General features: G+C 50.3%; 4 protein-coding genes across 4 annotated transcripts; 1 reads left to right on the top strand and 3 right to left on the bottom strand.

The window, feature by feature from the left end:
* Window positions 1-17: 17 nt before the first annotated feature.
* Window positions 18-1,257, bottom strand: EV420DRAFT_1487506 (uncharacterized protein; the record flags this gene model as incomplete). Its single annotated transcript, XM_060470532.1, has 7 exons — window positions 18-123; window positions 165-280; window positions 313-346; window positions 411-464; window positions 516-667; window positions 795-839; window positions 1,081-1,257. 7 exons carry the CDS (start codon window positions 1,255-1,257, stop codon window positions 18-20), a joined length of 684 nt encoding a protein of 227 aa, XP_060322281.1.
* A 1,322-nt stretch (window positions 1,258-2,579) lies between these two features.
* On the bottom strand, window positions 2,580-3,967 carry EV420DRAFT_1487505 (uncharacterized protein; the record flags this gene model as incomplete). The annotated part of the gene is made up of 6 exons (XM_060470531.1): window positions 2,580-2,799; window positions 2,852-3,025; window positions 3,162-3,178; window positions 3,397-3,540; window positions 3,580-3,821; window positions 3,898-3,967. The coding sequence occupies 6 exons, from the start codon at window positions 3,965-3,967 to the stop codon at window positions 2,580-2,582; spliced, it is 867 nt and encodes a 288-aa protein (XP_060322280.1).
* Window positions 3,968-4,635: 668 nt separating this feature from the next.
* Window positions 4,636-6,012, bottom strand: EV420DRAFT_1672282 (FMN-linked oxidoreductase; the record flags this gene model as incomplete). The annotated part of the gene is made up of 4 exons (XM_060479084.1): window positions 4,636-5,065; window positions 5,120-5,690; window positions 5,738-5,801; window positions 5,854-6,012. 4 exons carry the CDS (start codon window positions 6,010-6,012, stop codon window positions 4,636-4,638), a joined length of 1,224 nt encoding a protein of 407 aa, XP_060322279.1.
* Window positions 6,013-22,423: 16,411 nt separating this feature from the next.
* Window positions 22,424-23,103, top strand: EV420DRAFT_1590382 (uncharacterized protein; the record flags this gene model as incomplete). Its single annotated transcript, XM_060474910.1, has 6 exons — window positions 22,424-22,613; window positions 22,664-22,706; window positions 22,760-22,771; window positions 22,831-22,919; window positions 22,974-22,996; window positions 23,049-23,103. Coding segments are annotated over 6 exons (375 nt in total), but the record flags the coding sequence as incomplete, so codon positions are not given.
* Between the last annotated feature and the right edge of the window lie 857 nt (window positions 23,104-23,960).

Genomic DNA, 23,960 nt, shown 5'->3' with positions numbered 1-23,960 from the left:
TATCCAGTCCCTGCTTATCACTTATGTATAGAGTCAGGAATGTCTACCTCCAATGCGGTCATACCGTCAACCTCGTATGTCCTCATATCAATCACCGACCTTGTTAATCGCTGTCCATTTAGCCTGAAAAAATTGTATGTCAATAAATGCACAATCTTATTCACCTCTGTTCCTTGGGTTTTCTCACTTTAAACGTTTCCCAGATTCGATGCGAAGATTCCAAATGCAAGTTTAGTCTATTCCATCCTGAGAGCTGCAAACCGCCAACCTGTTCCCATACCTGTTGGCAATAGTACGTCTACACTGGCTTACCCGAATCGCCGTCTTCCTAACCCAAGTCTCTAGCCTTCGATATCCCGAGCAGTATTGTATATCGTGTATTTTTCCCGTCATTTCACGCTAACACCTACGATAGCACCCAACATCGACGGATGTTGCCCTTCCTGCTGCTGGGGAGTGCAATACTACCAAGGACGTCAATAAACAAAGATTTGCATTATTATATCGACTCGGACCTACGATGACCAGTTTTCAATTCGAAGGAATCAGTATACAAATAAAGTATTAATAGAAGCCCTGTCACCAGAATGCATGCCCAGTGTTGCTGAATCATCATCTTGACCACGAGTAAGAATCTGGATTCATTTCCTGCGAAGCGCTCAATGATCTATGTAATAAAGATTTAGACGATCGCAGATTTCGTCATTGGCATCAAATTCAAGCATGTGCTAAAAAAGTTTCTGTTCCTCTAGGACCGTCTCGACCAGTATTATTACGATGGGTACTACTCATACCCTGAGCTTATCCAGAATCTCATCTGGTGGGATTGTTGTGACATTCTGTGACACAACACCATCATTCGTTTTCAAATCTCTTCTTAAAATAAAGTTTTTTTATACGACTTGAATTGAACAGGTTCCCATAGTGATGAGTAATTGAAAATAAAATTCCTATTTACTTATTTATCTACAAAAATTGTTGACTAAGTTGTCCTACTGAGAAGGCTGCCTAGCTCTTTTCCCTTGGTAAGAATCAGAATCCGTCAACCCGAACCCGGAACTGGAGAGTAGGGCTTCGCACCGTACCGTATACGGTATACGGCCGTATAGCCACGGTACAGTGACGGGCGACGGCTGGTCCGTATACCGTACCGTCAAGGCTCTCAGAACTAGGCTGACGGTACGGTACGGGTATATAGACGGCCGTGCCGGTCGTCAATACGGCCGTAAGGTAGTGGGAAAATGTATTACTCGCCATATTTGACAGGTGCACCGGCCACCCGTGGGCAATGTATTTCGAAACATGAGCGGGTAGTAAAGGGATGAACAGGAGTAGGGCAGAGGCAGCAGAAGTAGGGAAGAGCAAGTATTTATGCCTGCCATAAGAAATAGAGCTTCATGTGAGCGAGCGAAATAAGAGCTAGCTGTAGCGTTGAAGAGATCGCAGTGCTAGCGCATCGTGGTACGATGTTGAGCACATGGTAAACACACGTATAGCGTGCTCTGATGAGGGTTATTTTTAGACAACCCACACGGCCGTCGAGCGCCGTATAACGGCCGTCTTTATACGGTTGTTAACGGGCGACGGGATATCCGTATACCGTCCGTGTCTGGGCAAAGTCTTTTGCCAGACGGAACGGATACGGTACCCGTATGACGGCACCCGTACAACCGTACTATACGGTGACGGTGCGAAGCCCTACTGGAGAGTCCAAGAACGTCGGTGTCCTCATGCTCAGATCTTTCCTGGCGGTAGTGTTGGTTGAAAATGAGCGAATATTCTTCTTCATCCCGGTAACGAAGACCATGGATAACGTTGAAAAGAGGGGGAGAGCGCGGTGGATATGTTTCGCTGGGAATTGTCGTGGTCGGTGGAGGTTTGGGCAGACGGAGTGGTTTCGTTGGGTATTTTGAATATAATTTTCGAAAACGTTAGCAGCAATCAGCGCGTACGCTTCACCAAGACCAACGTCCAAGGTCCAGAGAAGTGACGCAGTGTTGCGGTCAGAAAGGGGGACCAGCAGAAATCATAGGTAGAGGTCGACTCTGCTAAATACAAGCTCAGGTAAATAATAGTAAACTATCATCGACCCCGTCGACTCGAGGTCAGCTTGCACAGCCACCGACTTGAGGCCTGCATTCATCGCACAACGTCAGTACCTCGTTCTTGAAATTTGTCACTCAGGTTTTACGTATTGTCACTCATCTCATCTGGATCTAATCTTTAAACAAGCTCAGGCTAATAAAGTTTATCGAGTAGTACCCATCGTACTATTCCGTGTCGACGTCGGATACCGTATGATATGATAGTGATGGCGCTTCAAGGAATCTGCCTGTGGAACTGAGTGGTGATTCAACGCCTTTTCCTACAACAGCGTGTCACGCGGTCGGAAGCTCTCAGGTACTTCCCCCATCATTCCATCCTACTCTTCGTCCTAACCATCCTCCTTGTAAACCACAACAACGGGGAAATCGCCGTGTTTACGAAGCACGATACTCTCCACGTAAAGTCACCATCACATCCCTCAAACCACTTGCTTATCCTTCAAGGTTCTCTTTCGCATTTGCAGATAGCTTCTCTCACACTTCGCCCTCTGGAACCTGCATCTTTGGAACTCCGCCGACACCGCCATCGTACTTTTCATCCTTTTCGTTCAGTACGGGAGGAGGGATGGCTGGAAGGAAAGCGAAAGCGTCGATTACTGCGTCGGAGAAGGGAAGGTGGGGTATCATCGTCCAAGTGGGTGTTGATGTTGGTACCGGCATAAGGTCCCAAGAAGGAACGACCAGGCCCACAGCCCTAACGTAGCGAGGTACGCGCTGGGTATGAGCACAGATCCCGAGAGGGGTACGTTTCATCGAGATGGGCCACTATGGCGGCCGTGTCTGAGATGGCGGCACCAGTGAAGCAGTCTTGGATGATGGGTATGGACAGTCGCTCGCGCTGGGAGGTAGCGGCGCCAAACCTTGCTGTGAGAGCTTTGACATCGGATGTCGGCACCAAGTTGTCGAGGTTCAGACAGTATCTGCAACATTGATTCATCAATTTTGAGACGAGCCAACAACAGAATGTATCCATACCCCGTCCGCTGGATGGCCCGCTGCTAGTCTGTAATACACAGGATGACGTTGCTTGGGCTGAGCCTTTCTGAGACAAACGACCTTGAAGGTGACTGATGCTGGTATTCACGTCCACATTGAATCACAGTGATAAGAGTGATATGAGGTCATGAAATGCATGCCAGGACTCTGGGCCAAGGTTTGACCGGTGGACGAATTGCTCGTCTTTCATTCTGATTGGTAGCAGTGAAGCAGCAATGAGCGTGCTCTTGGAGACTGTCGCGCCTAGTCTCAACAGTGAGATTGGACATTTGCTAGAGAAAAAATGGTCACGTACCCATTCCAAGACCTGCATGTATGCGCTATTATCATGCCATGGTGGAAGCGAAGCCAACATTGCTGGGTAGTATTGTCGGCGACGCCCAGGCAGTATCATGATTTCGTCCCAAGTGTGGTGTCTGCATCGTCCGTGAGGCTCGTCCTACAGAGTTCAAGGTAATGCACCAACTTTTTCCCGCACCCTTGCCTGGTCAATATGGTAGCTGATAGCGTGATGACGACGGTCATCGTGCCTCCTGCAACTCCTCACAGTGGTGGGTGTCGATATGTGGACATCGCTCGCCGTAAGTGCCAGTGTGGTAAAGGGACCGGTATTCCATGATTTGGATAGTTGGAGCCCATGCCCTGTTTCGCTTGGCTGCACGAGTGCGACAGATGCCGGGGCATGAGACTTCAGCAATGATGATAAAGCAGGAACGATTACTAGCAATAGCTATGAGTTTGAGAAGTAAAGAAAAAAAATAATTAACGCACAGATCTGCAAGTCTTCTTAACTAACACCCTCCAGCGCAGTGGTCACCAACGTCGACGTTTTTTCTGAGTAGGTCGTCAATGACCATCTGCTCCATTGTTGCGCTATTCCAACGGGGAGTATGCGGAATAGGCCTAGGCTGAATCTACGTCCTGTATCCATACTCTGTGTATACTGATAAATTTCTGCAACGCAAGAGAAAGACAATTGTCTTACCAAAACGCAAAGGGACTTCGACTGTCAGTCCCTAGTATATATCCACCGCTGCTGAACATATCTCAGCTCCTGCGAAATCGTCCTTAGCGACATCCGTGACGCATGATAATGTTGGTCCGTGGTGGTCCAGGTGAGGAGTTAAGTGCACGTGGTAGAGATCGCTACAGTCGGTCCGTGTGCCGGTGAGCGTTTCTTCTTGGTTCCTTCACTCGATACGAAGCTATCAATCTAAGAAGATATTCTTCAAGCTGGTGTTTTGCTGCATACTATACTCTCGACTATCAAGCCGTTACGTCGAGCTAGGGATCAACTCTCAATGCCCTGTTTTCCCGAAGTTCTTTCCACAAGTGATAAAGTATCAACTCGTACACTCTGTTCTGTGTCCACGATGCCCTACGAATGTCACCCTGACAAATATCTCGACGCTTACCAGCGGCTTTCTGTCATAAAACTGTCTCGAATCTCTACAGGTTGAAACGCTTGTAGTCCCGGATTGCTTTACTCAAATGCTCTACACTATTGAAAATGCTCTATACTAAAGGAAGTCTACTAGTTGGCTTTTCCCCGTCGAGTCCTCCCCATCTTGTATCCCCATTGTATCTGGTGCGCAAGATGTATATCTACACCAAGGTCTTGCGCATATCTTAGCACGAGACCTGGATTCTGTTGGAAGGCTCTACCGCACAATACCACATCAGCTAGACCGTCTTCCAACACGCCTTGCGCGGTGTGACCGTCAGTTATACCTCCTACGGTGGCGACCAACAATCCAGGATTGGTTCTCCTCACGGCATGTGCTAACGGTGACTGGTACGCAGGACCAGGAATAATCTTCTGCTTGTTGTTGTTGCCGCCAGCCGACACATCCAAAACATCAACACCGTGAGCTGCGAGAATAGGCGCGATTCTGACGGTATCCTCCGAACGCCACGAGGTGATATCGGGGAGCGTCTGTTCTACACATTCACTGCCTGATATTCTAGCGAACAAACGTGTTAGTAGCCGACCATTGGTACCAATCAAACCGACTCACCTGTAGAAAAGTGGCATGCCGGGAGGCATCACAGACCTAATCGCGTCGATTACTTCCAAAGCGAAACGAATACGGTTTTCAAAGCTTCCACCATATTCATCGGTGCGATGGTTACTAGTTGGACTCATGAACCCAAACAGCAAGTAGCCATGTCCACCATGGACCTCGAGAGCATCGAACCCGACTTTCACAGCTCTCTCTGCCGCCTTCCTGAATGCGTCCACCACCTCTTTGATCCTCTCCCTCGACATCTCCTTCGGCAACGGATAGTCGTCATTGAATCGAAGCGGTGACGCAGCATAGACATTATCAGCCCATCCTCCGAGCTCCTCCGTCGCCAATTTAGGGCCAGGTAACCATGGTGCGGTGATGGACGCTTTTCGGCCAGCGTGTCCCAGCTGCATGGCGATCTTCTGGTTCTGCGAATGCGCGAACTCGACGATAGGCGCCCAGAGAGCCGCATGTTCGTCCAACCAGATACCAGCATCTTCGGGAGTGATGCGGCCCTCTGGAACGACGGATGTAGCTTCGGTGAATGTAAGTCCAGGACCACGGGTGAAGATGCCGCCAACTATGAGACGATGAGATACTATTAATTAAGGAACATATAAAACGAACGATGCGCGAAATGCCAGGGGGTTATCTTGCCATCCTTCGCTGAATACTGGCACATGGGCGATACCTATACCAAGGGGCCATTGAGGACGTTGTCATGGCCTCGTAAGATGACTTACAAAAATCCTGTTCTGCACAGTTAACCCTCGTATCGTGAGCGGCTGGAAAAGAAGCGGTATAGGTTTATCATCGGGTTGGGAAGGGGCGGCGGTCCCAGCAGGGGGGTTTTGCTCGGGCGTGAAGAAAGAGACGCCTTTGGCTGCTACGTTGGCGTTCATGAGAACGATTTGAAGGGCTGGTAAAGATCTAAATACTGGTCTTGTCTGCAGCTTTTATAATCGGCTTGCGATAAGATTTCGGTAGCATTCTTCTGTACACAGCCCGGCGTGAGTGAATAGAAATGCTGAGAAACCCGGAGATCAGTTTCCGGGTCCTGGAAATATAGAGAGACTCGATTGTATATCATACTAAAGGTGATTTCAAGGCTTACCTACTTCTTACTACATGAAGGACATTTGAAGGGCATCCAACGATTCAGATAAGCCTAGTTCGGCAGCAGCAGCTAGCACCATACGATGAGAGCATATATGAAAAGGCCCTTTTAATCCTAGGAAAAGCAATTCAGATGAAATCTTTCGAACGGAATTCCCGCAAAATCCGTTTCGAACGTGCTCGAATTCACATGAGGAAACATGTGAGAAAGTTTACTAATACATGCCAGGCTAATCAATAAACTTGAATTGATTCCTGGAAAACCTCACCGCTCTGTCAAAGACCCCATCCTGGTTACTCGGAGGAACACCTCCGTGTACTGTTGGCGTTACTGCGCGATCTCATCACGAAATAGTATGCAGCCGAGGCACTTGTACGTCTGCGACGATGACCTTAATACAGTGGGGTAATATGAATGATGTATAAATAGCACGCAGGGCTGACACGGCCCCGAGTCTTCGACGGCGTACACCACTGTTCTAGACGAGCGTGAATGCGATGGATCATGAGGTTTGACCTATATCAATCGATGCACATGCTTCCCGCAAGTCCTGTGTGCCCTGTGGAGGGGCGGTGGTCGGATGACGACGCTCACGATTCACAGGAAAGCAGCTTTCATCTCTTTTAACCCCTGATTTTCATTTTGGTACATGCAATAGAGACAGACAGACAGGACAGGACAACGAAGAAAAAACCGAAATGTAGATAAGAAACCGAAGTACAAGACGTAAACAAACAAGGAACGAATAAATGAATTCAGATATCCAAGAGTCCAGGCTGTCCAGCTAGTTTAGGAGAAGTATGTATACAACTGCATGTCGTACAAGATAGAAAAGAGATAGAGAGAGCTCATAGAGCACCCAGGTAATGGAAGGCGCTCGCTCGCTCATCCTACTACGAGTACTTAGAAGCCAGCGCTCTCAGGCCCAACTCGAGGCATTACTGAAGATTAGATCGTGAAGCGGGAGTCATTTTCCGAGTTATATTAAGTGCAGAAGCGAGAGACGGAGCGAAAGAATCGGAGGAGATGTCGAATCCATAGAGACAGCGCCACCATTCTAAAATAAGAGTTGCTGCGTGAGCCTGCACTCCGGGAATGCGGAAATTTGAGAGAGTCGGATTTACTTGCCTATACCTAAGATTTCATGTGAAAAACAGGACTTACTGATACTGGTAGCCATACCAAAGGTTCAAGAAGGCATTGAATCATCCCCGGAATGTAAGATATCGAATTTCAATCCAGGCTGCCGTAATCGAGCTCTGAAAGCAAAGATTCAGGAATTCCCTGAACTAGTGACGAAAGCCTCCGTTCAGGGCAAAGTTTCGGCAGATGGTAAACCTAAGGTTTGCGGGGGCCCGGAATGCATGCCCAGACCTTTGATTCCCGTGCCGACATCCAGTATACCCAAATTAGGATTCATGACCCCGTTCCGGCCCAGGACGCCCCAAACCTTAGTTTCGGCTTTGCCTAACACGGATACCGAAATAAAGTATTCCAGACGGGATTCCGGTAGCACTCACATTTTCAGTACTGGTCTTGCCGAAGTATGTACCGAAACAGATGCTTTCGGCATTGATTCAGGGTAGCTGGAAACAATTAGCTTCGGTTCGAACACCGGAATCTCGTGATCCATTCCTGCTTTCTTTGATTTGAGATAAATTTCACGCCGTCTTGGAACTTTTGATATCGGACGAAATTTCAGCAAGTCTCATTCACTTTCCGAAAAGTTAGGTATAGGTACTATAGTCAGGATGTCCTAAATTTCTACATTTACGGTGTGCTGTTGAAAAGGTCTGCGACAGCGGCCGTACCTGTGTGAGCGATGACAGTCAAATCTGATCCGGTTGCTGGTTAGATAGTATTGGAGGTAAAGCCTTGCAGGTACGCTGTTTTTCCAAATGGCAAGCTTTGTCAGTTGTGTCCGGTGCCTGCGTTTCATGAGTTTCATGGTTCGTGTGCCGCTGCGGACGGGCTTTTTCTCTGATTGGCGTGTTTCGTTACTGGCATTTCTCCAACGCCTGCATTTCCTTCCTGCCATTTTTGAGGTCCGTGGTCACATCCTCGCTTATGCACGATTGGTGAAATTGATGTCATAATTCATTTATCGGGTACATGCAAATTGACAGAATCGGTTTTCTGCTCGTGCTCGAGGTCAATGCAAAGTCGACGCTCAAACGGGTAGCAGTTCCATGTCCTACAAAGTTTTTTGGAGCCCATAGAACACCAAATGAAGGTTGTCTCGATACTAGTTGGTCCCATTTACCTTGCCGTTTACAGCTTCCTCTGCAATCTCTGTTCTCCCGCAATTCCGTAACGCCTGTCGGTAGTGAGCTGGGAAATCTCGCAAACGCGCAGCGGCATTTCTTACGTTTCAGCAGCGGCATGGAAATCAGCAGCTTCGGCTAGGGTTATAGATTATTCACCGAATTCCCGTGCGACGTAGCCGATTGTGATGATGGGGTCATGCCTCTTGCAGGGCTGAGGAGTGGTGGGGGTTAGGTGTACTGCAGTGCGTCGTCGTAGATACCAGGGCTGTCAAGGGAGATAATAATGTCCGACATTCGATTCCGACAGTCGTAGCCCATAATTTGCTCTGCTCAATTGTGCATAATTGTGATGGACGAAGCCATACGGCGCGTCTTGGGCATCAGTGAATGGTCAAGCGGAACAGATGGCTAGCGACAGCTGTAAGATTGAGAAACAGAGGAAGAAAGACGATATACACACGCTTGTGTCCTCCTGGCTAACATCCTAATCTCCAAGCTTCTTTCTTCCGCCTGGTATACCAGTTGTTTTTCTGAGATTCCAACTCACCTATGCCAGCGACCATCCAGCCTGTTGGTTTTCTGCTTCGACGGGGTACCTCGGAGCTAGGTCGTGCATGGTATCATGCATCATGCACTGTGTATAGCATTATCAATAAGTTTCTATCATGTACGAAAAGGACAAGGTTTACCCGGATACAAAGGAGACGAGACGCGGTGCGGTGCACCAACTGATGCATCTACTATACATATCCGCCTCTGCCGTCCTTATGACTATCGGGAATATGTGAAATCCTGTAAAATTCCCGTGGCGCCATTGTAATGTACATCGGAGTGCTGTAGTGAATTCATCCTCCATACAGATGAGAGACCAATGCTGGTTCAGAGTAGTCGAATCATTATGGAGGACAGATTTACACAACAAAATACCGCACCGGCAAAGCCCATTTTAGCTGAGTCTGTCACGTCTTCAACGAAGAAATCAAAGTTGCTGAGAGTGCGACTGAGTGTTGTGTGTAGGTAGACTTCGATACGACATTTTACTGTATGCATCCGCGGGTGAGAATTGCGAAATACATGGTCTCTCCTCATAACGAAGCCACCCTCGCGTCCTTCTAATAACTTGCTAGTTTTGAGAGATCCTCAGTTTCTGGTAGGACACTATTGCACTTGAAAACGCAAGTTGGAGATCCATCGGCGAGTATGAGTACAGCAGAGTACTATTTATCGAGATAGGTTGTTATGGTAGCCGAGTTTGAGATGACGTGGCGCCGGTGAAGTAGTCTTGGATGGATAGTCTTGCGCTTCGGCCTGGCGGTGATGGCTGCGGAACCAAACGTTTTTTGTGATTGCTTGATAGGGTAGGATTTCGATTATCACCTTCGAAGCCAGCCAACGATGGAATATACGTCCCTCGTCCACTAGTTAGACATGCTGCCAGACTACACGGCATGGCGCCTCCCAGGCTGAGCTTTATTGGGATAATGGCCTTGAAGACAACTGGCATTGGTATCCATATCGACCTCGAAGAAAAGAGTGATATCAGGCAGTGAATACATGTCAAGGATGTCGACCAAGTGTCGGCCAGTCAGATAATGCTCATATTTTCCTCTGACTGGTGATGAATACACGACACCAACGAAGAAACAGAGAAACAGTTCTTATTGGTCGACTCTGCTAAACTACAAGCTCAGGTAAACAATAGCAAACTACTATCAACCTCGTCGACTCGTCGTACAAAGAGAAAATCAGTCATATGTGAATAATATCAGTCAGGAAATCCGGAACTGATATGACAGGCCTCCTCGGCATTGAAGTTGGGACAGACACTGCCTTCCTTTCGGACCGTAGACGCTGATAACAACCCCAAAGTCTACCGGCGAGGTGGATGGATGCTGAATGCCACGTATGCAATATTTTGTTGCGGAGCTGAACGCTCTGCAAAGAGGATACACGCTGGCTGACTTCTGAAGGCCAAGGAGGTAAAATTCCGATATAGAACCGGGACGAAGATTGAAAGAGAAAGGTGATTAAGTAAGCGGAGTAACATTCGTCCCGCAAAGTGGGGTAGAACGCTGACCCGCAGTACGTTTGTCACAAACGAGATTGCCACAGAGAGGATCGACGGAGAATTCTCTCCCCATCAACTTCCTCGTCGCATCGGAGGAAAACTCGGCTTGATACCAGCCTGTTACAATAACCTTTCCGTTCAGTCCTTCCGCGCCTTCCTTTCTATGCTCGTCGATTGTTACAAAACACACCAGGTAAACCTCGCAAAAAGGTACAGTATTTCTGAATGTACATCGGTGCGATTGTGACATGGAAACTAGGGCCGTACGCTGATAAAATATGACAACAGTCGTAGTCCGAACATGGGGTCATCGGACATCGTAGATGCTAGCGTAGTAAAGAAGCCGATGTTCCGTGATTTGGATAACAGTAGCCCATGCTGTTTCGCTCAGTTGCTCACGATGGGACCGTACGAGTTCGGTTCGGCGGGGAGCAGAACTGTTGGACATTGGCTAGCAGCAGTTGTGAGATTTGGAAGCAAAGAAAAGACGACAATTAACGCACAGTTCTGCAAGTCTTTCTCACCAGCATCCTTGTCTCCCTACCTTTTTCTTCCGCCTAGCAGTCATCGACACCGGCTTTTTTTGAGGCTCAAAGTCGCCTATACCAACGACCAGCCAGCCTGTCGGTGATCTGTGTCAACGGTAACTTCTGGGCTATGTCGTTTTCGACACGATGCACTGTGTATAGCATTGGAAATCAGTTTCCGTCATGTAGGAGAAGGATGGCTTGCTTACCCGAACACGAAGGGAACGTGTTGCAATGCTCTGACTGTGGCATCTTTAATGTATATCTGCCTCTGCCGCGAGACTACAGAGAACATGTAGAATCCTCCACGGCGCCCTTGCAACATGTGTCGGTGTTGGATGTGATGGACAATGGACATGCCACTTGAAATCCGAAACACGTGACAAAGAATGCGTATCCGGTGGGGCCGGTCCGAGTGCCACATTCTCCCGAACTTCAGCCTGCCCTTCAAGTTGTAGGTCTCCGTCTAGCGTTGCTCAGTTCGAAGTGCTATCGAGTCTCATTAATATTAGCAGACGCTCGAAGTTACTCGCTCAGTAAAACGTTTGCTGTACTTTGTCCCTACTCAGTTTGTGCTGTTGTCAGTAAACGGCAAATTTCTCATATCCAAGTCACACGCCTCAGTATGTACTCTATTGATACCTTAATATTAGGCTGTTCAAGCTTGCCGGTTTCCAGCTCCTAGGGCTACAGATTCCTTATCTCGACACATGTCCCGTCCCATCTACTTCACCGCCATCTGGCTTATCGTGCCAAGTCTTACAGCTGTTTGCATACAGCTTGACAGTGGTATGTGTTTTGCGCGAGAGAAGAAAGTAATTTGGACTTGGTCATAAACCATTGTTTATGGCTATTTTTGCGATCTCGGAGGCCCTTTTAGCCCCCCAAGACACGGTTCATGACCAAGTCCGAGCCTTCTTCCATCATCCACGAAAACGCCCCCGACTGTCAAGCTGTATGCAAACAGCTGTAATGTTACCCCTTCCTTGCGTCTTCCTTGGCACATTGTCTCCGCATATCCAACTCTCGACCGACGATCAATCAATCATCGAATCGGACCGCAAGCTGACCGGTCCGATACAGACAGGTTGTTTATAAGAGTAGGGATCCCTCGTAAATTGCAAGCAATCATATCTTCCTAAGAGTCATAGACTACTAAGACTAGCACTTTCAGTTCTATATCCTGTCAATGACGTCCCTTCAAATTGAACCCTAGATCATAGGCGCAATAAGGTTGGAAAGAGGACTCAGTACGGACCCCGTCCCGTGCCCGTTTCTGTTGAGGAACACCGTCGGTAATAAAACAACTTCCTTCAATGAGTCGTAAAATTAGATCCTGCTGGCACGAGTCTGTAAGGGCCCAGACCTCCCACCTTTGGTAGCTCAAAGGTTTACTGAAGATTTGTACTAAAACATACTGAACCTATGTCGTCTCCTTTTAGCTGATCCTTCTCAGGCTATGCGACGTATTATCAAATCAACCTGTATTTTCAAACTCCTAGAAACGGCTATACTGTTGTGATTTTCGACTTTCTGGGACTGTCTAAGGGCACTACCTCTTTTTTCATTCAGCCACAGATATGCAAAGATGCTCTCCTTGCTATACCGCCGTGCTCTGCTCTTCGGTCGTGACTGGAAGATATGGATTCATGCGACTCAACCACACGTGCCGTACATTCCCAAGGTCACCCTCTAAAGTGATCAGCTGATTGCCTCAAGGCTTGTAGTTACAACTTGCCATTTCATTTCCTGTTCTCTGAACAGGCCCCTGGCCATGATACCAGTGCTCTGATTTGAGATTCCGGCTTATCCTCTTCAAGAATCAGCTCTTCTTTGGGAGAAGATGTTGTTATTGTTACGGTTTATTCATTTCTTCTTCTTTCTCTTACGCATTCACGCTTACTCTATGCTGCGGTTCTGATCGGACATTCTCACCGTCCTATTTTTAGTCTACCCAACGTGTATTTAAGTAGAGCCTCAGCTGGTCTAAACCCCAGCTTCGGCTAAGGTTTAATCTACCTAACTTCAAAGCTCACGACTTCGCGAACTATCTAGTTCGTCGCTGGCTCTCTATCATCCCCTTTGACCTCCGAGTGTATCGTCCACCGAAGTGCGAGTGGCGATCCTTGGTTGATCTAAGTCGATTAGAGTTAGTGGCTAACATTTAGCCGAAGCTCAACAAACCTTGCTCAGCGTCACTTCCAAGAAAGAGCGCTGCCCAAGTTCTTATCTTGCAATACCCTCTTGCTTGACCAGAGAGGTCATCGCTGCATGTTCGAAAGGACAACCTCGTGGTTGTTAGCGTGTTACGAGTGGACCAACGGAAAAGCACTTACCTCAAAATTCATCCGATACACTTTTTCGTCATGGTAGTTCTTTGGGTCACCCCCTTTGACCTACTACTTCAGGCCGCTGTCATCGCGTGGATTCTGCCCCACCTTGTTAACGATCCCATCTTTGCAGTTCTAGTAACTGTTCTCCTTACCTTAGCCCTCATCCGGGTTTGTATCGCTGCACCCCTTCTAGCAGGTCTGCTAGTTGTTCTGTACGGCGCATACGTACCCCTGGTATAAGGAACCACGAAACCCTTCCCTATTGCTCTAAAGTCAGCATCATTGTTAGCGGTCATACTGCTAGCCTTGACTGACCCCTCATTCGACGACGAGATCCCGTTGATGACCGGCTCCAACTACGAGACCGACCTCAACCTGATCATCGCGACCCTCGCTGCCCTAACTATTATCACCTTGACCGTCGTATGGTCTATCCTTACCGTCGGTTTACCCAAAAAATAAGCCCACGGACGGATGCCCTTATCCGACGCCATTCCCATAATCTCCGCACTTTCTACCGTCTTTTTCTTATTCATCTGCTTGTACTACCTTCAACGGTGCTGCCGTCAACAAAGGCACGTACGAGCACAACTCCCGTTCCACTACATCCCAGCGACCCCGGCATATCCGCCACCAGTAATCTTCATCCCCGCAGCTTCAGCCCAAACCTTACACGATGGCCGACCCATCACACCGAGAGGACCTGGAGGGTCCCTTTACACATCGTCGCGATCCAGCTCGGGATCCTCAGAGTCGAGCACAGACTCCTACAGAAGCGCTACCGCCGAGTCAGACGACTCCGTCGACATCACCGATACCCGGGGGGTACTCCTCGACCGAGGAGACTCGCCCTTACCGGGCCTCTTCGACGTCTCTCCAGTCGAAAGCGAGTCAAGTTCCGACGGAGCCCGAGGACAAGGCACCAGGCCTCTGGTCGCGGGCGAAGAAAGCCCTGACACCGAGTTCGAAGGCGACGAGCTCACCGACCTCGAAAGAGCCCGACTCGAAGACATCCTCGGTGAGCTCTATCCGAATGACGAGGAGGATGCAACCTATACCGGAGACAACTGGAGCGGACGTTCCCAGAACAGGTGGGAGCCGTCCGAGTGGGGGAGCACCTGGGAGAACGCGCGAGACCGAAGAATCGCGGCAGACGACGCACGAGATCGAGCAAGGCTCGCAGCGTCCAGAAGAGAGGACTTCAACGAAGATTCCGGAGAGCTTGGCCTCGGAGCCTCCACGGCTACCACCCGTGCAACTGAGCCACAGCCTGTTTCAGGCTCCTGGCCAACCAATAGGGGAGAGCCAGTCGCCTGGTACCCCCGTACCAGTTGGGTCTACGCCGACCCAAGGGAAGAAACTCCTGTGGCCAGAGTCTCGCCCGAGCCAGAGCCCGACATAGTCCCTGACCGGCCCGAGACGCCCCCGGCCACTCCCGCCGTCCCCGCGCACGAGCCGACGGATGGGGAGCTTTGGAGCGAGTACGGAGAGCTCGACCCCGAGGAACTTGGAACAATTACCGTTTCTGAGCGACTCGCCGGAGTCACCAACTGGGAGCCATCAGTACAAGCGCGAGCCTTCGCCGACCCCATCCCTGCTGCACAACGCCCCTGGCCTCTCCTTTATCACACGTACGTCGAGTCCCTCGGACTCCCAGGAGATGCCCGGGAGTCCCCAGAAGTCCAGGCCCGAATGGACCGAGGAAGAGCGCACGACGCACGCATACGTCGCGCCGAAGAAGACGCCCTCCAGGGACCCACAGGTTGGTGGGACCTACCCCTCAAGCCCGACGCCACTCCCCTCGAAGTCGGAAACCGAATACGAGCGGCCGCCGTTAGATATGCCGGCGCCGTACGACACGCCGGAACCGACCTACAGAGGAGAGCCAGAGCATGGGCCGCCTACGAGGCAGAGCTCACCGACTGGGACTCAGACATCGAGAGACAGAAGAGGAACACAAAAATCGACCGCCTCGCCCGAGAGAGGAAGGAGGCTAAGGATGCCGAGTCGACCCCCAAACCAGGCTCTGGAGCCAACGGTGATGGCAGCGGTAAGGCAGGTCCTTCTTCAGGGGCCGACGCCTAGGCCCAGCATCTTCGAGCTCCTACCATGGCACGGGCTGTACGAAATCGTGATGGAGGATATGGAGAAAGACCCGCAGTGGCTTTTCTCCGAAGCAGGGGAGGATTATCGTCACGCTAAACAGATGGGGGACGTATACCTCATGAAGAATATCTTAGAGGTGGAGACCTGGCACCGAGCGGCCCTGGTCTGGAACTCGGTGAATCCCGAGGTGCCCCAGCCTGAATGCGCGCCGTACCGAAGGCCTCAGCCGATGCCTCCTCCCGTCGACATGGGGGGATTCTTCCCCGACAACTTCTTCGCAGGCGCAGGAGGGGACGATGACGACATGGATGATCCGGGCGCCGGGCCCTCTCACCCTGATAAAGGGAAAGGATCCACGGTCCCGCCGGTGCCGCCTCAACCGCCAAAAACGCCGCGGTACCCGGACCCTGCAGGGTACCCACCTCCAGGGGAGAATCGGAACCTACGATCGCTGTCGCGACCTCCCAAACCGCCCGCACCCCCTCACGTTCCTTCGCCGCCGGATCCGATTCCCCCGTGGCAGCTGGCCCCGGGAGGGGTGAATAACCCCTGGAATGACGTCAAACCCAAGCTGGTGACCCAGCCCGAGTACTTCACCGGAGTTTCGTCGGACATTACTCGGTTCCTACATCACTGCGAAGTATACTTCGCGGTATTCCCCATGTACTACACGATGAACGATCAGGGGCATAACCCCTACCGCATTACGTTCGCGCAGGGGTACTTACGGGGGGACGCACAACAGTGGTGGGTAGACCAGTACTATCGATACCGGGACCCGCAGGGACATTGGAGATTCCCCACCTGGGCGGAATTCTCCGACGACCTCACACGCGAGTTCCGTGAAGTAGCGGAATTGACGATATGGAAGGCCGAGTGGAAAAAGATCCGTCAGTCGGGCTTCAAATCAGCAGTAGAATTCTTCGCGAAGTTTGAAAGGTTGGCCCACAAGTGCGAGGAATTCGGCGATGAGAAGCAGATGTTCGAAGCAGTCGAAGCGGCAATAAGGCCGATGGTGCGGAATACGGTTATGCATGGGGACAATGAGCGCCCCACAACCTACGCACAATGGAAGGTGCGAGTCCTAAGGATCGACACCAACTACCGATACGGAGTCGCCCAAGGACTGGGCAGTAAGTCCTCCCAGAACAGCGGTTCTGGTCGAGGCAATCAATCATCACAGAAGGGTGGAGCGTCGGGTTCTAGTGGCGACAAGAAGGACGCCACGGGGACGACCTATGGAGGTGCCGGGCAGCCGATGGAGATCGACAAGTTGCGAAGCGACAAGCGATGCTTCAAGTGCGGCAATACCGGATGGAGCCGGGACCATAAATGTCCGACGGACAAATCAAAATGGCTCCCCGTCAAACTCCCACCTCGCAAGAAGAAACCCAACGTTCAACGACTACGCCAACTGCTCGAAGAAGCTGAGAAGGAAGAGTTGGGGGGAGGCACGAAGGTTGAGGAGGTCAAGGACGATAAGACGTCAAAAGACCAGCCGGCGTCGAAATAAGCGATTCGACGACGTCGGCTAAGGACTTAGTTTCATCTGGTGCGCATTCATGTACTTCTAGCCGGACTTATACTACGTATGTAGGTACTCCGTATGAACAATATACCAACTTTTTCGCCGCGTTACCAGTAGAAGAAACTAAGGACCAGGAATCGCAAAATCACCACGGCGTAGGAGGGGATTTCCGCCACCACGCGCAGTCTGCGCTCGGTACTGAACCCCTAGGGGCCGTCCGAGCTCAGGAACCCCCGGCTCACCGTACAGGGAAAGCCCCTCGAGGGCAGAGCCCCCTAGGTCGAGTCCCGACTGCACCCTTGACGAAGGGAGGTCACCCTGGAGTGGGAGAAAGGTCGACAACCCAGTCCGCTGGGCCTGCGTCCCCGTCTGTGGGGCCATCTGTTTCAGTGGAAGGTGTTGAGAAAGCAGCTGAGGCCGTGAAGTCGAGGGACCACCTACCCTTAGTAGCCAAGGACAAGCCCGCGGCAAACGGTGTAGACCCCCCGTCGGAGCCAACATGTGTGCGCTCACGAAGGGTTACCTGAAGTACCGCCGGGTGTAGGAAGAGCGTAAGTAATGGATCTCGCGTAGGGGTTACAACGTCGCGCACAAGCGCCCGTGGCCAGGGCCGAACACAGGGCAGCGAGCCCTCCCCTACCACTTCGACGGAAGGCGCCCAAGTGCCGCTGAGGGGCCCTTTTCGGCCCGGTGACCAAATGCCGCCTCGAAGCAAGAACCCTCCGGTTTCCTTGGAAGAAGTCGACGATGAGGAAGCCCACTTACGGTCCGACATTCCGGTCGTGACCCCGAAACGAGCGCCTTCCCCAGTTGTGTCGCTCTCGGCGACGCCCCGCGACCAGAAGATAATCCCGGACATGTACTATGAACCCCACGGGATACTATGGACCCGCCGCGCGCTACGTATTGCCCGAGGGGATGCAGCGGCAAGAGCCGTCCTCAATGGGTGGATACACCCTCGTCGCCGGGAAGAGGTCACTGACCAACTGTGTCACCAGTTGGAAGAGCAGACTGAGACGGCCGCTCAGGCCAGAGAAAGGTGGCAGTGGATGCAGGATTTACAGAGACCACCGATGTATATACGAGGGAGAAAGGGGCGCAATGTCTCAATAAAAGTACAACTAGAGACTCTGGACACGAGGGAAACCCACGCCCTAAGCGCTCTGGTGGACAGCGGGGCCACGGGTAGCTCTATTGATCGGGCCTGGGCCCATGAGCACAGCCTCAACCTCAAGAAGGCGGCTCGACCCGTTCCGGTCTATAATGCCGATGGCACCAGGAACAAGGGAGGGGACATCACGGAATACGCCGAAGTCAGGCTACGTATAGGAGATCACGTGGAGCGGATCGAACTGGCCGTAGTCGATCTAGGCTCCACCCCCCTGTTCCTAGGGCACGACTGGTTACAACGACATAACCCTCTTATCGACTGGGACACCGGAGCAGTTACCCTAGCCCGGTGCACTTGCCAGAAAATCCCTTTCTCTCTTCCTGACACCGACCCTTCGGCGCGGTGGGATGAGTACGAAGAAGGGGACACCATCCTGGTAATAGACTTTGAAGAAGCCTTCCAGGTGAGAGCCATGGGCACCAAAGCCAATGAATTGGCAGCTCGGGCTAACGCCAAAAAGGCAACCAAGTCGTTCGAAGAAGTCGTGCCGGAGGAATACCGCGACTTTCAGGATATTTTCGACAAGGAGAACTTTGACGAGTTACCCCCGCGGAAACCCTGGGATCATGCTATCGAGCTGATCCCCAACGCTAATGCCAACCTGGACTGTAAAGTCTACCCTCTCAACCCGACCGAACAAGAAGAGCTAGACAAGTTCCTCGACGAGAATCTGTCCACTGGACGCATCCGAGCCTCCAAGTCCCCTATGGCCTCTCCATTTTTCTTCGTCAAGAAAAAAGATGGGAAGTTATGCCCGGTCCAAGACTACCGAAAGCTCAACGAGATGACCATCAAGAACCGTTATCCGCTGCCGCTTATCGGAGAACTAATGGACCGGCTAAAGAAGGCCAAGTACTTCACCAAACTCGACGTGCGGTGGGGCTATAATAACATGCGGATCAAACAAGGGGACGAGTGGAAGGCGGCGTTCCGGACCAACCGGGGGCTCTATGAACCCCTGGTAATGTTCTTTGGCCTCACCAATTCCCCTGCTACTTTTCAATGGATGATGAACGACATCTTCAAAGATCTTATAGCGGCGGGAGAGGTGTCGGTCTACCTAGACAACATACTTATCGCCTCGAAAACCAAGGCGGAGCACCGACGGATAGTGCGTAAAGTATTGCAGATCTTACGCGAGAACAAGTTGTTCCTAAAAGCGGAGAAGTGCGAGTTCAAGGTGGAGGAGACCGAATACTTGGGGGTGATCATCAGCGAAGGGAAGCTTCGCATGGACCCTGTTAAAATCGCGGGTCTCTTGGACTGGCCAGTTCCCCGGAGAAAGCAAGAATTACAGTCTTTCCTTGGGTTCTGCAATTTCTACCGACGGTTCATACGGGACTATAGCAAGCACGTCAAACCGTTAACCATTCTCACCGGGAAACAGGAGTGGAAATGGGGAGAGGCCCAACAAGGGGCGTTTGAAAAACTAAAAGAGTTATTCCGAGAAGACGTGGTACTAGCCATCCCGTTGGACATGGGACGCTTCAGAGTGGAGGCGGACTCGAGCGAAGGGGCGATAGGGGCGGTACTTTCTCAATGGCAGGACGAAAAATGGCGCCCGGTGGCTTTTCTTTCGAAGGCCTTATCCGTCACGGAACGCAACTACGAAATTTACGACAAAGAGCTCCTTGCCATTATGATTGCCTTGGAAGAATGGCGCCAATACCTCATGGGTGCGAGGGAGGACTTCGAGATCTGGACTGATCATTCCAACCTCCAATACTTCCGCAAACCTCAAAAACTCAATCGACGACAAGCTCGATGGGTAACTGAGCTCGCGGAGTACCAATTCACTTTGCATCACAAACCCGGAGCACAAAATCGTAAAGCGGACCTCCTATCCCGAAGGGTGGACCATGACCAAGGGAAGGAGGACAATCGGGATGTGACCGTGCTCAAAGCGGAGCACTTCCAGGCCTTAGTCATGCCCACCGTGGAAGACCTACACGAGAGAATCAAGACCGCCACCCACGATCCCCGTAATTGGGATAGAGGGATTTCAGACTCCCTTAATCACGAAAAGGGAGTCTATCGCAATCAAGATATGCTGTGGTACGATGGAAGGATCTACATACCTGTAAATCATGACCTCCGAGGACAAATTATAGCCCTCCGACATGACCATGTTACCGCGGGTCACCCAGGGATCGAAAAAACCAAAGAATTGGTACTTCGCGATTACTGGTGGCCAAGGATACGTCGAGATGTAGAAGCATACGTGAAAGGATGCGACGTCTGCCAACGAACCAAGGCAGATCGTCGACCAAAGAAGGCTCCGTTGCATCCCAATGAAGTCCCGAATCATCCCTGGACCCACATCTCGGTAGACATGATCACCAAGCTACCGAATTCAAAGGGTTTCGACTCCGTTTTGGTTATTGTCGATCGCTTCTCCAAAACCATCATCCCCATCGCATGCACCGAAGAGCTCACTTCCCTCGGGTTCGCCAAAATACTGAGGGACTACGTCTATGTACCCTACGGAGTAATGCCCGAAAAGGTCATCTCGGATCGCGGCTCCATCTTCGTCTCCAAGTTCATGAAGGAGTTTTACACCCTCATTCACGTCGAAGGAAACCCCTCCACCGCGTACCACCCACAGACGGACGGGCAGACGGAAAGGGTAAATCAAGAAATCGAGAAATACCTAAAGATGTTTGTCAATGATCGACAAGACGATTGGAGTGAATGGTTGCCCTTAGCAGCCTTCACGCACAATAATCGCCAACACGCATCCACTGGGTATTCCCCGTACAAGGTAGTGTTTGGGAGAGATGGGCAGGTCATCACCGCCTCATGAAAACCGACAACCGTCCCAGCAGCGGCAAAGTTGGTAACGGAGATCGAGAAAGCGCAGAAGGAAACAAAAATATCCCTAGAAAAGGCAGCGGACTCGATGAAAAAGGCTTACGACAAGCGCAAAGACCAGGCAATGGAGTATCAGCCGGGGGACAAGGTGTGGTTAGACACAACCAACCTAAATCTCCCTCGCCCTACGAAAAAGCTCGGGGACCGTCGTGTTGGGCCCTTTACCATCGTGGCAAAAAAGGGGGCCTCAGCTTACGAGCTAAAGTTACCGGTCAAGTGGAGAATTCACAACCGTTTTAACGAATCGCTCCTAACCCCTTATGTGGCTCCTATCTTTCCGAATCAACCACGCCCCGAACGACCACCTCCAGAGTTAATTGATGATGAAGAGGAGTACGAGGTTGAGGAAATCGTAGAGCAGCGAGACAAAACTATAGGTCGTGGACGAACCCGTCATACCATAACCGAATACCTAGTCAAATGGAGAGGTTATCCGAGGGAAGAAAACTCCTGGGTCAAACGCTCGGATATGGCCAACGCGGAGGAACTCGTAAACGAGTACGAAGCACGTCTCCAGAGGATTCATTGGGAGGTCGACAAGCATGGAAAGACGGTTGGGAGAGATGACAAGATACCGCCAGGCATTGGATTGGTCTACCATGACCCAGATACTCCATGCGTCACGGATATCGAGACCGTATACTCCTCCGAGTGCACAAACCCAATACACTCCGACTCACAGTCGTCGATCGCAGTACGAGAAGTTACCACCGAAGAAGCAGACGGAGTACCCAACGTAGAAGGAACACTCGACGACGAGGACTCGAAACTCGACCTCGAGAATTTGCAACGCGTCTACGAAAATTGGGACTTCGACTCCGAAGATGATGACAACGATGATGACAACACCTGGTCCTTTTACAGCGAATCCACGCAAAGTGGGGAGGAAAGTCAGAGCTCATTCGGGACGAATGAGTCTTGAGGAGGGGGTAATGTTACGGTTTATTCATTTCTTCTTCTTTCTCTTATGCATTCACGCTTACTCTATGCTGCGGTTCTGATCGGACATTCTCACCATCCTATTTTTAGTCTACCCAATGTGTATTTAAGTAGAGCCTCAGCTGGTCTAAACCCCAGCTTCGGCTAAGGTTTAATCTACCTAACTTCAAAGCTCACGACTTCGCGAACTATCTAGTTCGTCGCTGGCTCTCTATCATCCCCTTTGACCTCCGAGTGTATCGTCCACCGAAGTGCGAGTGGCGATCCTTGGTTGATCTAAGTCGATTAGAGTTAGTGGCTAACAGTTATCCATGATTTTCTATGAACTAGAATGAGAAAACGTTCAAATAAAAAATCGCCGTTGATTTGTTCTTCTGATTCAACAGCCTTCGGTCAACTCGAGACTCCGTGTGCTCCTAGCTCTTCTGCCAACATTGTATGTGGTCTCGACATTTGTCTTGGTTTATAAAAAGGGCACCATCTATGACAGTCACTATCTTCTCAGTGGTCTGTCGACCTTGCACTCCAACGTTATCTTCATTTTATCCACTAATTCATCATGTGCCGCCATCGCCAGTAAGCCACTATGCGCTGTGGTATGCGCTATGCTCCTTAACCCTGTACAGTGTTAGAAATGTCTACCTCAGCTGCGGACATACTATCAACCTTGTATGGCCTTTACATTTTGATGTCTTAACATTTACTAATCATTGTAACCTTAGCCTGAAGAAATTGTACGACAAATGCTATGCAGCGTTATTTGTCTGTTTTCATGTTTTGACGCCTTTCCTAGATCCGGTGTGAGGAGAAAAACTGCAAATTCAGCCTCTTCCATCCTGCACGCTGCAAGCCGCCGGCTTGCTTGCAGACCTGTTGGCAATAGTATGTCTGTATTGACTCGCCATAAACTCCTTCCTCTTAGCCCTTGCTTTACAGCCTTCGCTATCCCGAGCAGTATTGTACGATACCTCTTGCGACCTTCCTGTTCTTTCCTACTAACATTCATGACAGCACCCAACATCAATGGGTATTGTCCCTCTTGCAACCAGGTGACACGAAACCGAGGAAACCACTACTAAATATAGACTACAAGGTGTACGTACCACGTTTTTCTGTGAGAAATGTTGGTAGTCACACTAATATTTTGGATCCTATGACAACTAGCTTTACTCGAAGTTAATGGTACTAGTTCTTTCGATGCCCAATTCTAGCCTAGTCTCTGTAAATCAGAAACCTTGCTCTACCCAATGTCATACTGCATTGATAGCACCCACCATAGGTTGCGCAAAATCATTATGAATTTGTTTTTCGCTCGATGCTCCATGGTGTTGTAGGGCATGCTTAGTACCGGAGATTTGGATGATCCGTCCCGAGTGGGACATGATCCTTGATCTGTGGCATCACCTGAGTTGATTCGTTGTCAGCACAGATAATGCGGCGTTGAGGAGCTTGCGTAATAAGTGTGGCTGTGCAGGTGATGGACGATCAACATTGAATCTTGATTAGAAAATTGAAATTGACAACTAGCTGCCGGTAAATTCTAGTATGTAGGTCTTGAGCATGATGTGTACTGTCATGTCTAACTATGACTAAGAATTAAGGGATGACTAGGAATTCAAATTTTGACTCTCGCATTTACCTTGATGTTTGTCAGTTGCAAGCACGGAAGGCCTCGGCCGAATTCCAGTGGCTCAATATGTTGTTATAGTGTCTAGTCTCTGTTAATCTGCATCACAAGAGCCTCCTCAGTTGTAGGAGACTTCTTGTTGATTGGTCACAGCTTGAAGAAGTTAGTCCGAAGACGATCCGTCAATTCCTGTGTTCCTTCAAATTCTTGGCAGCAATACAACAGCGCTGGTACGTCATCCATCATTGTTGAAATGTTCTAGATGCTATTGAACTCGGTATCAACCTACAGAACAA

This window comes from Desarmillaria tabescens (assembly GCF_030435595.1).
Source record: "Desarmillaria tabescens strain CCBAS 213 chromosome Unknown EV420scaffold_126, whole genome shotgun sequence".
Taxonomy (NCBI): domain Eukaryota; kingdom Fungi; phylum Basidiomycota; class Agaricomycetes; order Agaricales; family Physalacriaceae; genus Desarmillaria; species Desarmillaria tabescens.
This window is presented reverse-complemented; position numbering and strand designations above follow the sequence as displayed.